Source organism: Centroberyx gerrardi, chromosome 5 (genome assembly GCF_048128805.1).
Source record: "Centroberyx gerrardi isolate f3 chromosome 5, fCenGer3.hap1.cur.20231027, whole genome shotgun sequence".
NCBI classification, from domain to species: Eukaryota; Metazoa; Chordata; class Actinopteri; order Beryciformes; family Berycidae; genus Centroberyx; species Centroberyx gerrardi.
Genome location: NC_136001.1, coordinates 13,643,291 through 13,662,468, shown reverse-complemented (window position 1 = coordinate 13,662,468; position 19,178 = coordinate 13,643,291). Strand labels below are relative to the sequence as shown.

Here is a 19,178-nt window from a genome sequence, read left to right as displayed (position 1 = left end):
TGCATGGCTACTCAATGGTGCTTCGCCACTCAGAGCAAGAACCATTTACAATGGCTAAACTTTAGATGTGGATAATGTTGCTTTATATCAATAAAGCAACATATATCACTGCATTGACAGACTGAATATACAGTATGTAAAATATGAGAGTTGCATTTTTATAATGTCATGATGCATACACATCACCATAGTACAGAGGTCCTCCATTAACACCAACTATAAACCAAGGGGTTTAAGCCAGTTGCTCTTAAGCTGTTTGCTCCTGAGATTGGACACCCCCGGAGCAGTTGGTTTCCAATACCACGGACATTGCCTTGACCAACAGTCTGAGGAGGAATTATTTCCGGAAGCTCCAGGCTTGCTACCGGGCAGGAGGAGTGAGATTAGAAGTCCTCTCCTCGCCGGCAGAAACACAATAGGTTAAACCACCTGCTGGCCTGAGGAGCTTTTCTTCGACTGGTGTTGCAATCTCCCATTCTTGGGGTCTGTAAGGCCACAGACATACTAAATGTTATTGTTTGTTTGTTTTTGTTTTTTTTCCCTGTTCTCTATGTTTCAAAGAGACCATTAATCACCCACACACACCTACACACACACACACACAAAACACAATCTTTTTCCCTCCTTCTCTTGGTCCTTCTCTCATTATCTCATTTTTCCATTCTCTCTTTCATTGTCAATTTTTCATCTTTCTCATCATCATTCAAATTCTCACTTCCTCTCCCTTTCTCTCTCTCTCCCCCTCTCTCTCTGTTTCTAGCTCCCGCTCTCTCTCTCTCTAACCTCTGTGCATGTTTCACAGCAGCCGTGGACCGTATCTGCTCCCTCTACTACTCTCCAGTGTTTGTTTGAAGTATTAGAGGGTTGTTGCCTCATTGGATAGAATTAATTGATTAATACTTTTATCCAATTAGTGCTCCCTCATGCAATTAATCAGCTGGCTGGGGTTAGGGCCGCTCTGTCAGCCGGACGAACGGCAGACAGATGCTGTGGGCCCGGTGTGTGATGAACAACAACCTCTTTCTCCCTCTCTCTCTCTCTCTCTCCCCCTTTCTTTCTCTCTCTCTTTTCCCTATTTTCCACGCACCTGGTTCCCTGTCCTCCTTTCAATGCTCTGCCATCACTCTCCTGCTCACAGCTCATTGTTAGAATTCTTGCTGAGCACAACAATCGCTGGTGGAAAACAGTTTCCTCCAGATAATCCTAACAAACCCAACACATTATGGTTTTTGTGGTTCAGAACACAGAGAGGTGTAAAAAAAAAAAACAGACAGGATGAACAGACAGGTGGTGGGAGAGGATATTTTTTTCCCTTTAGTTATTTATTGGAGTTTATGGGTACACTGAGGTACGATGAACAAATAACACAATGAATTCTGCAGTGCGCACGTTATAGGAAACACCAGTGACAGTGCATATGGGGCAATGTGTACATTTACAAAAAGTGTAGGAGCAAAATATCATTCCAAAAACTGAATGTGTTTGATGCTCAGCTTGCCTTTAAAAGCATCAGGATGAGAAAATGATGGCTTCGCCCTTAAACTCAGGCAAAAGTCATTATATAGGAAATACGGCAGTTACAATAACAGCAATTTCCTTTTCTGTCTTACAGGTTTGACCTTTTCTGGCCTATGAATCACTGATGGGGTTGTCATCATGGCCCAAAAAATACCATAGGACTTTTCAACAGTGAACTTTCCAAACCGATGGAGTATTCTGGAGGATACTGCCCCCGAAGACCAATCAGCATCACCAATAATTCAAGGATTCTACTCCAGGAGGCAAACCTGGTCGTGGCTTTCTAAGGCACTGGGAGAGAAGGAGAGTTTTATTGCATACCAGCTTGTTATAGGTACACCTGAATGGACAGCTTGATGCTAAACCACCTCACACAGTAAAGGAACCAAACTAACCTTTGGGATTGACATCAAAGGATTCCTGTGAGACCTGATTGCCTTTGACAAAATGGCATACAGTGAGATCTAAAGGATTGAATGACAATAAGAAGACGTAGCCAAGAATGGATGAAAACTGTCACTGTTCAGGAGGGTGTTTCTCCATGGCATTGCATTCCCTTGTTCCCTTTGTTGCTGCAGTAAACAACGAAATTACTTTTGACCACATGGAACTGATTATCTATTAAAAACTGTTGTTTTTTTCCCTTCAGAAACTTCAGCTTCAAAGAGATTCCCATATTTTCTCTGCTTCAGCTCTACCTTAGTTCCCATTTTAGGGGAATATCAGAAGCTCTGTCAGGTGGTGGTGCAGATACTATAATAGGCTCAGAATGACTGACCAAGTTACAGCAGAGATAAAACCTGTGCAGCTGTTCTAAATCCGATATGCTCATGGAGCTTCATGTCCTGCCCTGTATTCAACAAAACCACTTAAGACTTTAGAATGCTGCGGAATCCTGTGGATTAACTTCCAAGTTCTCCAACAAAGACCTTTGAAGTTTGCCCAGGTGGAGTTGTACCTTTTTATTTGACATAAAACTGTTACCTAAAGACTCTCCCTGTCTCTCTGCATAGCCTCCTACATTACATGTAGAGCCAGGCCGGATTTCTTAATTTTGTTTTTCCTTCAAAATGGCTCCATATTGGAGAGCAAGAGCTTGGACAGTGTTAACAGCACTGGGTCTTCTTAGCTGCTGTAGTTTTGGCTGCTGTGAGGCCTCAAGGACTAGTGGCTCGGCCTCAGGAGGGAGTCAGCAGCAAGGGCTCATGCCCCATGAGCGGGTTAAGAGAGGATGGGTCTGGAACCAGTTCTTTGTGGTGGAGGAGTACACGGGCACAGAACCGCTATATGTAGGAAAGGTAAGATATTCCATTTTAATGTGATTTTTATGTTGTAAATACTTTTCTGATTAAATTGTGTTTTATTGAACCACTGCTTTTTGAAAAAACAGCTGAAGATTTAAATTGCTCTTCACTGCTATTTGAAGAACCATTAGTGCTTCCATGTAGAACCAAATGATTCTTCAAAGATTATTTGACTAATCTAGTATAATTTTCATGCATAGAACTAACTTGTTCTACATAGAACCACAGATCAAACTTGTTCTTGAGGTATCTTGTTCTATTTAGAACCACATATAGTTCTTATAGTTCAGAATTAATTATATATAATTGTATAGTTCTTAATTCTGCAGAAACTGCAGAAATATTATTGAGTCTGTATATATCCTCAGCACCCAGAGCCATGCTAGTTTTCATTCTCTCAAATCAGGGACTGATTTACACCTGGGACACCAGGTGAATGTAGATTATCAAATATAGAGAATTAAGTATCCAAAAGTGCTATCAATTTGTCAAACAACAACTTAAGTTGCCCATCTTGATAATTTGTTTTCATTGTGTGCTTGCAATAATTTTGGATAGGTATCACTATTCATTTTTTTTTTTTTTATTTCAAATGTGGATACAATATCTCATTTGGGAAAAAAAAAAATGTCTTGATGTTGAGGGCATTGACTGGACACTAACCCTCCGAGTGGACAGTGGAAGTGTGATTATTAAATTACATGAATGAAATCATAGATAATGAATAGATGTCAATAATGAATAGATGTCAAACCAAATATGTTTTTTAATGGCTTGGTCCCGTGTTTACGATGGGGAACATTTTCACCTTCTTTTTTTCTCTCCACATTCACATCTCATTCATCGGCTGCTTCTAACGAACCTCAATGAGTTGATGAGAGTGGACAGCATGTACGATTCGATTGGCTTACATACGATGTGATATGAAAAGATGGAATATTGATGCCGACAGCATGAGATTCAAAGATGAGTCACACATCAGTCATGTGATCCTCTTGTTTCTATTCATTTAGACTTGGCAAATGGATGGCTAACACTTACGCATATATTGATCTCTCCATTGTTACAAATGAACATTGCTGTTCTCCGCAGCGGGGCTGGGTGTTATAATTGCCCCCTGGCCATTATTTGTCTGCCATTGTACTGCATTCCTACTGGGGAGACACAAGGCGAACACCATGGCTAGAAGGCCTATCAGTCTGCTGACAGAGACACAGAGAGATAGAGAGTGATAGAGTGGAAGAGAGAGACAGAGTAAAAGATAGAGACAAGTGAGAGATGGGGGGGAAAGAAAGAAGGGAGAAAGAGACGGAGAAAGAGAATGGGAGAGACACGGAGAGAGAGAGGGGGACTGCATCTACTTGTGATTCATTACAGGAGAGTGTGCCAGGGAAAGCAGTGAACTGATAAAAGGGTTCGGTGGGGGGGCTGGGGGGAGGAACACAGCAGGAGGGAGAAGAGAGATGATTGTATTAATAAAATTACCCAGAGTTATTGCCCTCCATGCGACCAGGCCACGGGCCAAGACTATTAATGCTATTAATGGTGTGTGTGTGTGTGTGTGTGTGTGTGTTTGCCTGTCTGTTTGTCTGTCTCTTTTCCTCGCTCTCTCTCTCACACACACACCCGCACACACACACACCACAAACATTGACTCTGCTGGACTTTTGGTATCAAGACTTTAATTCGAGCAAAAGATGATTACGTACAGGCGTTATGCCTCTGTACCAGTGCTGGCCATTTACAGCAAGCTTTTTTCATATTATTACTTTACTCCAACTCAGCAAATTTGCCAAGCCTGTCTGTCTCACACTCTGGCTGCCATTACTCTGCTAATGAAATATGATTTACCAATAAAATGGTCGCTCGCATGGCAATAAACTGGCAGCTTTGTGCGGTACATTTGGATAATGAATCCTTGTGAACTTAAATGATCTGACAACTACATATTTTTATAATCATCTACTTTTTAAATATGCATTGCAATGAATGTATAGAAATACAAATAAATGTACTTTTGTAAGAGACAGGCCTGCTGTTGAGCCCAAGGCATAAAAATTACCATGTTTCTTCCTCTTCTATTCTGACAAAAGCCCTCTGAATTTAATTCATTTTGTGTGTGTCTGTGTGTGTGTGTGTGTGACTGTGACCATGTGTGTTGCATGTACAATTGCAATACACGTTCGCTCACACGTTTTTTTGTATGTGAGAGAAAGCATATTACAATAAGGGTACAACAATTAAGGGTTAGTTAATGCTTAATAAGCATTAACTAACCCTTAATTAACAGTTAACTAATGTGTCTGGTAATCATTTACTAATGGTGTTCATGTTAACTAAGGTATTAATTTATACATTATTTAATAGTCATCTTTATAAACTATTAAATAATGTAGAAATTAATACCTTAGTTAACATGAACACCATTAGTAAATTACACATTAGGTAATTGTTAATTAAGGGTTAGTTAATGCTTATTAAGCATTAACTGACCCTTATTAAGCATTAACTAACCCTTATTAAGCATTAACTAACCCTTAACTTAGTGTACCCTTATTGTAAAGTGTTACCGCATATTGTGCGGTTCAATGGCTTTGTGTACACTCTTTGGAGTGTTTTTTTTGTATTCTTCCAACTTTGCCCTCTATTGATGTGTTTGTGCAAGTCCTTACTCACACACAGTGCCATGCACTAACATTTTGGTGGCAGCCTGATCTCCTGAAATTGCGTGGAAATGAGCACAATGTCTTCATATGCAAAAACGTGCTCCGTGCACAAAAAGTGAGAGAAATATATTTACCCACCACGAAAGGATTACATGAAGGAGGCATGACTAGAAACAGACAATCTGACATTGAAATAATGCGGTGGAAAGTAAGGGTGTGGCGGTCAGGATGGTGGATGGGTGTATGCATTTGCTTTCAACTCCGACTATCTGGGTTCAATTCCCAAATATAAAATATATCTAGAAGATTTCTACTGTGAGTGAAGTTTAAATTTTTTGCTAAAGTTTTTCTTATTTAACCATGACCAAAGCCCTTCCATAACCTTAACCAAATTGTTTTAGTTGCTTAAACTTAACTTAACTTTAAATAAAATTGTTTTAGTTGCCTAACCTTAACCATAACCTTAAAGGCATACTGAGTAGGATTTTGCTGGTTGTGGCTTGTAAACACAAAGTTGACCCCTCCTCCCTGCAGTTGCTAGAATGGTAAAAAAACAGTAAAAAAAAAAAAAAAAAAAGTACAGCAAGGCAAAACGCCTGTCACCCTAGCTTTCAACCGTTGGCGAGTACTGAAGGACAGGATGGGGATGAAGAGCAACGCAGAGTTGGCCTGTTTTCTGTTGGACAGGTAAGTGCCGGTTAGCTTAGCTAGCTATATCAGCTTTTCTACAACAATGAAGCTACGCTAACAACGGTAGCTAGCTGCTAGCTCACAACACACACTAGCTCTGACCAGAACTCTCTGTTTTAGAGTTCAGGACTGCTACCATAGTCACCGTGGCTTTTAGATATAAAATGATTCAGCAGTAGTTTTGGTTGCAGGTGGACACACGCTGCCAAAAGGTTGATGCTCAGAAACGTCCGAACTTTCAGAAATAAGAAAATCCAGGCAGAAGGCAGGGTCTCTGCAGAAACAGACACTGTCACAAACTACCAGTGGGCCATAAGTAATGATAGAGTAGTATACATTTTGGATGAGTTTATGCTATTTCAAGGGGGGAAATCCTGCTCAGTAGTTTCTTGTCTAAACTTAACCCTTAGCTAACCCTTTCACGTTATGTAACTGGTGAAAATGGCGTGTCCAATTTGTGCTACGTTCACATTATCCAAGTCATGGTGGAAAAACGTAATCTTCATATAATTTGTGCACACAACACGTAGTCTGTGTTTCAGACTTGTTGCTCATTTCACAAAATGTTATGAGATTATGTTGTTTGGGGGGCAGGGGCTCAAGAAAAAAAAAAAGCACAAACACACTGCACATTTAAATCTGACAGAATGAACAACCATTGTATTTTGGCAGTTCATTGACATAATGTGTGTTAAACACCATGTTTTTTAGCTTTCAAGTGAGGTGAAATTAAATTACCAACACACCATCAGTTGCACAGACATTGCATCTGTAAGCAAAAGCAGGAGACCTATCACTAACATTAGCTGGCTTGCTTGTTAGTAGCATCTAGACTCGTAGCCCAGTGGTTCGTGAGTACGTGCACGTGGCATTTTGATGCTCGCAACACATGCCCATCGAGCCCACGAAAGCTGGTAAAAAATGCAGTTGTCTTGATAAAAAGTGAAATAATAATAAATTAATACTACAGTTTAGTGAAAGACTTTTCCAAATCACAGGTCTCATCACAGTAAGGTAGGCATCTTTTACAATGGTTGAGTAGTTTCACAATAGCCTACCTGCCGGTTGCTTAGGCTACTTTTGCAATTTATCAGCCAAAGAAGTCAAACCGGTCCTTTTTAAAAATTAGAGGATTACTTCTAGGAATACTTTTAACATGATGTGTCCCTACCACTTTTCTGATGACATAAAATCTCACGTGTTCCTGTGAAATAGTTTAATCTGCTCTGCAAAGGGTGCGTTCCAGATGCGTGGGGAAAAAAAAAAAACATTCTCCCGCCTCCCTTTCATTACCTCCGCCAAGGAGGTTATGTTTTCGGTGCCGTTTGTTTGTTTGTTTGTCTGTTCGTCTGTTAGCAATAGTACGGAAAAACTACTGGCCCGATTTTCATGAAACTTCGTGGAAGGGTGTAGCATGGGCCAAGGAAGAACCCATTAAATGTTGGAGCGGATCCGGATCCGACTCACGAACAAGCAATAATAGCACGAACCTTGGCGGAGGTCTGCGCTCTCCGAGTGCCCTTCTAGTTCACTTAGCCTATGTGATTGGCTGAGTGGTTTGACTTTCGCTGCTGCAGCAGATGGAAGCTGTGCAGACAGACAGTAAAGCGTCATGGTATCAGATAAAATGTGATGGTCATGCAGGTGTAATTGAAAAGGTAGTGATGCATTAGAAGAGCGAAGAGCCTCGTCTGGCTGTCTAACTTAAAGCTCTACAGCATTGTAGTAGCCCTGCTTGATAGGAATTGCACAAGCTAAATTAAAAGATAATTTGCTAGTGTAGTTAGCTATACTATTCTCTTTGCTCTAGTATAAACTAAATGATGATGTGTGTTGTAGGATGAATTTGTTTCAAGATAGACATCATATGCTGGCCAATATTTACTAGTGGACCAAACAAGGGGAGTATGAATTATTTTACAAGATTGCTATTCAGTCTAGCTTGTACAGTTTCAAATCCTGTCAGCGTGGCTTTGGCTGTTAAAACGAAAGCAAGAAACTCAGAAGGCCATTTAGTGACAGGTGTTCCACATCATACAATTTTTGTATGCAATCCTCAAATAAATTACCTGAGGATTGTAATTTTAACTTTCTCCTCATCGGTTAGCATTTTTATACCTCAGATATGGCAAAGTAACTGAAAGTAATGAGAATATGCTACTGATTACAATTTTGATGAGGTAAGCAGTAACTGTAATGGAATATATTTAGTAAATTAACCTACGCAACCCTGCTCACAACCTTACAATTATGCTATAATGACACAGCCTCATCTTTTTCTTTAACAGAATGTCTACATCCTTCTGAAGAATATGAATTTGATATACAGGTCATCATATGCCGTGGCTCCGACTACAGCTGTTACAGCTTTGCTGTAGGTTGGACATTTTGAGGACGCTTTGAGTACCTCATAGAGAGTAAAAACAATATTTAGTTTCCTATTTTTTGTCTGTCTTGTTTTCTAAGGTGCCTGTGACAAACAGCAGTGGTTGTTGGATGGAAGAAATAAATAAGAATTTGTTAAACGTGTCCCAAACCGGAGACAATTGTTGGACCTTATTCAACAGTTACATCTCTTTCTAGTGCATGGACAGTGTTTCTTCAGTCATATGTGATAACTGAGTGCTTGAAGGCATGATGGTAATTCTGTGTGTGTTTGTGGGTGTGGGTGCGGGTGCATACTTGTGTTTGTGTCTGATGGGTGTTCGACAACGCAAACAGACAGACAGACGCACACGCGCGCACACACACACACACACACGCACATGTATGCCTATTTAAGCAATTGTTCTCGCCATAATGATCCAAGCTATAATTAGTCAAATCTTGGTCCAATTGTAACATCACTCGGCTGTCATCAAAGAGGAACAAAGCAGCTTAAGAAGGCAGGAAGGGAGGATCAGAAACGGAGGAACTGTGAGGCTGTTGGACATGGTGTTTCAGGGAACCACATTTCCTCCTGGGAAGATGAGAGGGAATTTGAGTTACTCTGCTTTGTCATCTTTTAAATTATGTTATTACCTCGTTACGTCGCTCTCCTCTCCGCCTTCCTCGGCGCTTATATTTCTTTCCTTCCGTCTTCCATCTTTTCCCCCGTCTGAGGTTCCATCTGGCTCTGGCTCGCACCCCCCCCCCCCCCCTTATCTTAACCTTTCTTCTTCCTCTGACTTTCTTCTCTCTCTCTCTCTGGCCTCACCTTATTGCCGTTCACTCTCCCCCTCCTCTCTGGGCCTGTCTCCCTTGGCCTGTGCCGTTCATTCCCTATAACTCTCTTCACGTATGCTGCCTCTGATACAGTCACCTTGTTAACACTTTGAAGCTGTTAAGATCAGAGAGCTTGACAAGCAGTGGTGAAATGTGGCAGGGATATTCCTGATTACACAGACTTAAATATAAGACGGCCAATTTGCTCCTGCTTTGAAACCCGCGATAAACCCAAGGATTCAATGTAGCCCACATTCTATCTCCACTGAAAAAAACAAAAAAAAAGAAGAAATCCTTGTCCACAAATGTCTTGTTATTCTATTCTATTCTATTCTATTAAAAAAAAAAGTGTGCGTGTGTGTGTGTGTGTGTGTGTGTGTGTGTCTTTATGTGTTGCTGCATGTCTCAAGTAATGCAAGTTGTTATACAGTACACTAGCAAGAGGTGAGAAGCCTGTAAACATTTTTAATTGCATGTGCGATTAATTTTCAATAAAGCACGTGGGACTTGCAGGTCCTGCAGAATTTTTGCATTTCTAAAGTCAGCGCCTTTCCAATACTGATTTATCATGAACCACTCTTAAATAAATTAAAATATTTATTTCTACTGCGCGAACTCGAAAGAGCTGACTCCAAAGAAGAAGGAAACTTTCCATCACTGCATGTGAGTCATGTGTGATGCCCTTCAGCAGGTTCGCCCACAGTGACAGCTGGACACTTTGTTATGACCCTAAGCCGAACCTGACAGGGCATCAACAACCTCGCTCTGCCTTGAGTCACCCTGCAGCTCTGCACTGTAAACCCCAAGGCACTGCTAACTAGTACTTGCAGTAAGTTTAACTCAAAGCCAACCGTTAACTCGTCACAACTACTATGCTATATAGACAAATATGTATTGTTGAAGTAATTTTAACTTCATTAATTGGTTTAATAAAAGACCCTGGTGTTGAAACAATGGCATATGTGATGACATCATGTCAGTAGACTGTCACATGACATTTTTGACACATCTCTTGAATCTAATTTCCAAAGTCAATGTACTCAAAACATTTTTAACTTCCTAAAAGTTTGTTTGTTTGTTGTTAGCTCAAATATGGATTGCCCTAACTATGAGCAATGACAACTGCATCCCTTTGTATTCTATTGTATGTGAACCCTTTTCTATTGTATGTGAAAATCAGTAATGGCAGTGCACCCATTATGAATACTTACTTGCATATTTGTGATGAAATTGTGTGCGTTCTTGCACATACTGTATATACTATAGTGTCTATGTGCATGTGTACATTCATGGTGTCTTTGTGTGTCTGCACATGTGTATGTATTCAATGTCAGAGTCTTGGCTCTCTTTGAGGTCAAGTACTGGGGAGGTCAGATGTTTTATCACCATCACATTTCTGTATTTCGCTGTTGACCAAACATTGCATGTTCTAAAATACAAAGAGGTCAGGAAGGTTCAAAAATGAACGAAAGGTGAAAAAGATGAAAGAATGAAAGGTGCATGGCAGATCTGACCAGTGAAGCAGATACTATTCTCTGAAGAGATGTGTCACACTTTCTGATTTAGCTACATCTCCTTTGTTCAACTTACACATTTGGTTGAGGTTGCCATTGTTTTTTTTTACTCTTTTATTATTGTGCGATGGTCAATCGAGTAATACAGGTGAAGGTGCTGCACCCATTGTGCACCTAGAACAAAATAAATGAATGTACATATCCATACACTTATACATGCATACACGTATACATACATGCACACACACACACACACACACACACACACACACACACACAGACGCGCATACATACCGTACCTGTACAAACATACTGTATATACTGTATGTATATAACATAGAAAGGAAAAAGAAAAAAAAAGGTATGCCATTTTTATGCATAACAGCAGCAAAATAGTTTTTTTTTTCCCCTCAGAACTCTCAAACAATCGGTGTGTTTTTTTTATTTTATTTTTTTATTCAAGAATAAAAAAATAAAATAAAAAAAACACACCGATTGTTTTCACACAGTGAATTTATCAAGGGCATGTTTGCACTGCAAATGTTTATTTTTTGCTAAGCAAGTGAAGCCCTGGCCCTGACCTTTAGTTTGAAGAGAACAACTTCGCTAAGCGTAGTGTGTGTGTTTTTGAAGCTGCCAACCTGAATCACTCCGATGAGGATAGACTGACAGACAGATGGGTATATCCAGCCTGAGGGAAGAGAAATAGCATCATCCCAGCAGAATGATGGAACTCGCTGAGCGTGTATATGTGTGTGTGTGTGTGTGTGTGTGTGTGTGTGTGTGTGTGTCCGCCCGCGAACATGTAGGTATGTACTGTACTGTATGCATGGTGCCAGCATATGTCTAATTGAATTGACACATGATGACACATTTCATATAAAAGCTAGTTTTTGATTGACTTAAGAATCTAATTTGGAAATAGAGTGAAAGTACGAGAGGCAGACAGGCACAGTATCCCAGAGAACAATTCATATCCAGTGGCACATCTGTACATACACTTTTATTGGATAACTCTCTCTCTCTCAGTTTGGACCAATGAAACTTCTTTTATTATCACTGAAATATTGATACCGCCAAAGTGTATATTTTCTCTGACTGCTCATGTATTTGTCTTGGGGATGATTCAAAATGGAGAGAAAAGGCAAAGAAAGATAGATAAAAAGGGAGGGGAAATAGGATAAGGGAAGCAATATCAAGGCATGGGCTTGCATTATTCTGTGGTTTTACGACAAATACTTAATGAAAACCCCCGCGAGGGCGATAGAAGCCTGTATTTAATTAAGCCTTTATAAAATATTAACCAGGGAGGCTGGGGCGATTTCCCCTCTCCCCTGGTCTGCTCAGTAGATTGAACCAGTTATAGTGCAGAGACAGCTCTGAATTATAATTTCAGATAGAAGGTGAGAGAGGGAGAGAGAGAGAGACAGAGAGAGAGAGAGAGAAGGCCCTGTGTGCTCACCAAAGAGCCAAAGGGGAGGTTGGGAATGGGAACCGATGCTGCTCCCATTGCTGCTTCTGGAATGTCTTCTCATCACATTAAGGGAGAACTATAGCTCTGATTTATAACGGCTTTTTTAAGTTCACTTTTCAACCCCGGCACCTATACGTCCCCACCTTTAACAATCTTAGAAATGACTTTGATCACCTAATTTGGGCGTCACACGCTGTGAAGGGCATGCTGTGTGGAGACGGTGTAAATCACCATTTGAACTGTGGTGTCTTTATTCACTGCAGCGATGATGGCTGGCATATAGGGAGCTGCGAAAAGACCTTAAGCTGCATTTTCCTGCTGGGAAAATGGATGAGGAAATGGGGAGGAGAAATGCACTGATTTTGGCCATGCGTGATGCCCAAATGCCATTTTCTGAAAATTATCAATTGCACAAACCATTAGTATCGACAGTGCTTCAAATGAACGTAGTTAGAAAATGCCATTAACAATGTTAAAACTTTTCACTTCTTTGAAGACTCTAGTTCTTAGCTTGCCCTCTATTGTTTCTCCAGAAAATAATAATACTTGATTTTAATCAATGAAATCAGCTAATGTAACATCTAAACATTTAAACATACAAACTGAAGATTTTCTATCATTGTATTACAGATCCACACAGACTCCGACATGGGTGAGGGCAACATCAAGTACACTATCTCCGGCGAGGGGGCGGGCACCATCTTCATCATCGACGAGCTGACGGGAGACATCCATGCCACGGAGAAACTGGACCGTGAAGAGAAGGCCTTTTACACGCTGCGGGCCCAGGCCCGGCACCGGCTCTCCAATGACCCTCTGGAGCCAGAGTCTGAGTTTGTCATCAAGGTCCAGGACATCAACGACAGCGAACCCAAGTTCTTGGAGGGGCCCTATATCGGCAGTGTGGCAGAGCTGTCGCCCATAGGTAAGGGGAGAGGTGCAGTCACATAGGGACACCCAGGACAGCTGTTCCAGGCTTTGAGCTAAGAGTGGCCCAAAGGTGCACACACAAAATCATCAGTTAGTTATTTTCATAAAGCATAAGTGAGGCCCATACCATTGTGTTTTGTCCTGTCCTGCAAGGGAGGAGAGAAAGGGCAAAAGAGAGCAATATGTTAAAATTCTCCCCCATTGTGGAGATGGAAAAAGGAGTAGGAAAATGGATGGGCAGACACTGAATTCTCTGTGAATGCATGAGAGGGAAATAGAAGGGTGGCATGGAAGTTTCTAGAGACTCCCTATACATTGGCTGTGTCTGAGTTATGGCCTGGTAAGAAGGAAATGAGAGATGGGGGAGAAGAAAGTAAAGGTAGAGGAGAAAAATGAGGGAGCCACGGGGCTTCATTCAATTGCACTACTCGCTGATGAGCTTTGTGGTTGCGTCACTGGAGGCTTAGAGGGTGGGGTGGGGGTGGGGGTGCGGGTGGGAGTGGGGCAGCAGAGGAGAGGTGCTTCAAAAAGGGTAGATGATGATGAGGGCAGCATATTCTGATTAAGGCATTTAATCTTGACAAACATGTTTTGACAGAGCAACAGTAGTCTACTGCCTCATAACTGGTGAAAATTCTCAGTAAAATGGGAAAGACAGGTGAGTGTGTGTGAATGATGGTGTCAGTGGCTTCATTAGCATGGTATTAATGGCTCAGCCATAGTCGTATTGAAGCGGCGTGCAGACAATTCTGACCTCTTCTCTATTCTGTCAAGCAACTACACAATGCCATGTGTGCTCAGAAATGTGTCTGTGCATTCTTATATTTGTGTTTGGTTTGTGTGTGTGTGTGTGTGTGTGTGTGTGCGTGTGTGTGTCTGGTTGTGTATGTGCATACGTGGGGTGGGGGGAGAGAGTCTTTTGTGTGAGAGACTTCAGGAGTGGGGCAAAATGGAATGGCTCTTCCCTGTTCAAGCCTGATTGGAATTAATTCCTGCCTCCTCAGCATGATTCAAACCATGGGCATTTCTGCCTACAGTGCTTTCTAAAACTGAATTGTGTGTGTGTGTGTGTGTGTGTGTGTGTGTGTGTGTGTGTGTGTGTGAGAGAGAGAGAGAGAGAGAGAGAGAGAAAGAAAGAGAGAGCGAAACAGAAAGGTAGCCAGAAGAGGAGAAAGATAAAGAGAACAGAAATGCAGAAAAATGCAGAGTAGAAGAAAAAGATGCAAAGCCTAGGGAGGTGGAGAGCCATTATCTCCTCAAGAAAGAAAGAGAACGAGCCATGGAGATCATGCTTAGTTAATGTTAGTTAATGTAATCTTAATGATCACGACCCTTCCTCTTTGGCTGCCCCTCCTTGTTCACCCCATCCCACCTCACAGTCAAATTACGTCCTAAATGAGTGTGCAGTTCATGTTTTAAACATCGTTGTGGAGCACTAGCTCTAATGAGATAACAGCTACTGCTTAGTCAAGCATTCTCCTGCGCCGTCCCTGTTTCTTTTTTTTCTGCTGCTATTTGCTCTCCTGTTGAACAACAGCTAAGGCCAGCATTGTGTTGGCACGCGTAGTGATAAGGTCACAAGTGCCATGATAAACTGAAGGGACTGAAAGGAAAAGAGGAGCTGGACAGACCAGCCTGACGGCCACATGTCACTCACCCGCTCCTGGGTTGCTGCTGCACATCGCCCTTCGCCTGCCTGTCTGCTGCAGTACTGGTGGCAAGGAGAGGTTGGCTCACACTCAAATGGGTGGGGAAGGTTACTGGTCTTTAAATAGTACTGTATTATTAATAGCGCATGTAGCATACAACTGGTGAGTGAATCAATTTTAAATAGAAGTGGTTGTTAGAGGAGCATTCTGTTCATTGTCAGTTGAATATGTTGAAATGGACATGTGCCATTCTGTAATATGAAAAAGAGAGACATGATTAACCTTTTGTGTCTTTGGCATTCAATCCCTGTGGCATGTGTGTATGAGGCATCGTGCCTCAAACAGTGTTTTTAAGTATTACATATGGTAAAACTTAATGACAGCCAAAGCTTTCATAATGATTATATTCAAACTTTAGCTGCCAATTTCACAATTTATGGTGTTATCATTGAGCTGTCATTAAAATCATGTCTAAGTGGGAGTTAATGATGACATATCCATAGTTTCCATACATTAAATTACACTATCCACACAGTATTTATAACATTTATCAGAATTACACTGACAGGCTTAAATCAGCATTTATTCAATTGCCTATGTACTGTAGTGCCATTGCACTCTGTGTGGGAGATCCAATCAGTGTCATGGAGTTGCATAATGATTATACAGAGCCTAATGGGACAAAATGTGAGAAGCCAGTGATCTGAAGCATAGCTGCCTTTTATACTGTGAAGGAAGCAGGTTGCAAGCATTAGCCACACCAGTGGTATGCTCAGTGTGCCGTTTTATAGCTGACCATACACTGTAGCCAACTGCGTTGAAAAACGCTAGGCCATTATAGTAGGAAAGTAATCAGTAGTCAGCTGCCTGAGGCATATTCATTTTTACTTATCACTCCTGTCATGTCCTCCAGTGCACGGCTCCGTCATAGCTTACAACCCCCACCCCAGCCCCCCTTCTGCTGGCAGAGACCCGGGCTGCACGCCTGCCTGCCTGTCTGTCTACTTGGCGTCCGCTACCAAAAATAACATTTGTTTACATATCATTCAAAGTCTGTTTGTTGTTCAGGCTTGGTTAACTCTAAAAACAAGAGTAGAGGGAAAATAAACTAGGAGTGGCAAAGAGTATGATGAAGTCTGAGGGCCTCAATTCAGTGTTGTCCTGTGGAAAATGCGCGGCTAATGAAATTGCTGTCTTCAATCAAATTTGCAGGGCAAGGGTGATTGAATGTTGCTCTGAGAACCGTGCATGTCTTTATGTTGCGACAGAGCAGAGAACATGGATGGAGTCACTCTGCAGAACAGAGTGTCTTCCGACTCATGATGATAAAGACTGTGAAAGATGGATCAATGCACTGTGAAGGTAGTAGGGGACATCCCAGCTTGAATGGAACAATCAAATATGAGTCTGGCTGACTGATATTGCTTTGGGCTTGCTTGTATTATTTGGAGTGCAAATCAACATGTATCAGACTTCTACATATATACTGTATTATAGAGGTTCAAAAGTCTGTAACTTGTAGTTTAGTTGAAGCAAATTGGGACAGCCGGGTGGCCTACAGGTAGAGAGCCTCACTGATGACTGAAAGGCTGCTGGTTCGATTATCGACACCAACAGGAGGGTGTATTATTGCTATTAGCCTGTGACTGGAGGGTGTTTGTTATTAAATCTTCAGTGCTTGGCTAATGTGCCCTTGTCGAAGCATTGAACAAATTGCTCAAGGGACATTGCACTGCAAGTGATGCCGAGTGCAAACTACACTGTGAAAAGCCTAAGATCTCCCTACCACTCACATTAAACAACCTTATTCCCTCTAGTTTCTTGTCTCACTGGCACAGTGGTGCATACACTAGATGATGAGGCACAGAAGGGGGGGTCACACATGAAAAGATTCTTTACTTGGATTTAGTCACAGTGGACCTCCATACCCCGCTGTCTCGATTAAAAAACAAAAACAAAAAAAAGAAAATATGGCCGCATGCGGCAATGAGCGGGGTCTGAACACAATATGCTAATTTGTCCAAAGATGAGAAACCTAAGACATTATGATTAGTTAACCATGCTATTAATTATATTATTGTGAGCTTGCAGAGAATAGTGCCATCATGTGACCAAGTGTCCTATCCTTGGCAATAAGGCTGACTTGGACACAGTGGCGTTCATTTTATGGGAATATAGGCACCTTTTCATGCTCATTAGCACTACAATGACATAGAACTCATTTGGATGTACAATCTCAAATATTTCATGTTCACAAAGTCACTCTCCAACTATTTGTCATTTGAGAACCTCGAGGTACAATGGAGGTGGACAACGTCAGTATTTTTGTTGCACCACCTGGGATTTGAACTCACAACCCTTGCCTCTGATGGCAGTTGATATAAACACTGAGCCAGTGAGTGACACCACTGAGTGACACCGTTTCTCACAGTATGACTTTACGAGTGCTTGGCTTTAAAGCTGATGCATTTTAGACATCTTTGGTGTTCTTAATGTCCAAGAATATATTTTGCCAATGTTATGGAATCTGCTTGAGCAAAGGACGCAGTGAAAAAACTTTACAATTATATTGAGCTCATTTTGTCAAAATGGTAGGCTGTAATATCATTTTCTGCTTACTCATTTGCATCTGTCTACTACAAATGTAGGGAGAAAATGCAAAACCTTCTTGCTGTGAGGGGACAGTGTTAACCACAGAATTTGAACTCACAATCTTGTGCATTGCAGACTGCACTGGTGTTGGTGTTGGTGTTTCAGAGAGGGGAAGCAAAACAAAGGGACAGCTTTTAAGACAGTCCAATTTATCAAAGTATTTGCAGCTAGACATTGCGATTTACTGTATGCTCAGTACTGTACGCTCATCATTACAGTTACTTTTTCTGCGTTTTTGCTAAGATGTGTGCGATGTATCAACTGAACGGGACTAAAAGCCAGTGAGTTATGGCCATTTAAAGTTAGAATATTGCAATAACACCACCTATTGGCTAAATGCCACTAAACCTCCCATGTTAGGTTAGGAATTCTACCTAGACATGTCCACCAAATTTGGTTAAGATAGCATAAAACATTCATAAGTTATGGCCGTTTTTGAAAAATAGGCCATGCCCACAACATGAAGAAGAAGAAGAAGAAGAAGAAGAAGAAGAAGAAGAAGAAGAAGAAGAAGACTCCAGCAGCTGCGGTGCCCCTAAAAATGTCAAAATTTGTTTTCACATTATTGTGCTAAAATGAGTCTTGAGAAGGAAGAGCAACTTTCAGCACTTATAGCACTGCGGTAAAAGAAAAAAAGAAAGGCACCATATTTGGAGGAGAGAATAGCATTGCAGAATTTGTGCTTACAAAATCAAGCCAATCAAGACATTTGAAAATGTCTGGATGTCTGAGACGGCGCAAAGACTGGGTCAGACTGTCACAATAACCTGCTCAAACTTAACTAGCTTCAGTGATGGCAGCACACACCATGTCGGCATCAACATGGGGATTTTGTCTAAGACCTCAAAGACTTGTCTGGGACAGCTAAATCGTCATGTAGTGTACGCCCAGTCTAACACTCTGACCTCTCTGAAGAGTTGCATATGTATTGGAGGCTGTATAGTATGTGTGTGTATGTAATATGTGGAAAGACAATTTCTGTTACCTTGTGTTGATTGACAAAAAAACAGGTGTAAAAATCAAAGTAAACTCTTTTTGTCCTTATTCTAGAAGTCATTAAATCAAGAATAATGGACTTTATTATGGCCGATGAAATTTTACTGGTAGTTGAGAGTGCTACTCTCTACTCCAATCACTTTTCATGTTGTATTTTTTATTACTACATTTTGCACTTAGTGCTTTTATTGCTATTGTTAAAAAAAAAAAAATTGTAGTTAGAAGTAGTTATTAACTACTTGTTGACCGGCTGGAGGAGCATGGTTGGTACCTGTTAAAAAGCCTTTTACATGTTGCCTTGGTAGACACCTGTTAAAAAGCTTAACTTAGTCATCCGCAGCCCTGTAGGCAGATAAGGCCAGGAGGCTCTTGTTTCATGCCAACATTTTGGATAATAGCTAACAGGAGACAGAGATGTATTGTACTCTAACATTAAACACTTTGCATTACAGGGCTATTTGATTAATGGTTGCTCGCTTAAAATCCAACAGGTCGTCATCCTTCTCTTTATGGTTTGTCATCCTCTTTATTTTCCAAATAGAAATGGACCCTGCATTAATGTAAATCACCTGCCATGTTAA

At 41.1% G+C, this 19,178-nt stretch overlaps 1 protein-coding gene across 2 annotated transcripts in view; it reads left to right on the top strand.

Annotated features, from left to right (window-relative positions):
* Positions 1-2,588: 2,588 nt before the first annotated feature.
* The window catches only part of cdh22 (cadherin 22), a 74,805-nt gene continuing 58,215 nt past the window's right edge, over positions 2,589-19,178 (top strand). The window contains exons 1-2 of one of the 2 annotated variants that reach the window (XM_071903771.2): positions 2,589-2,816; positions 13,001-13,295. In XM_071903771.2, coding sequence (XP_071759872.2) covers positions 2,589-2,816; positions 13,001-13,295 — 523 coding nt within the window. The remainder of the gene's footprint in view (positions 2,817-13,000; positions 13,296-19,178) is intronic. The other variant, XM_078283473.1, reaches the window with a different exon arrangement.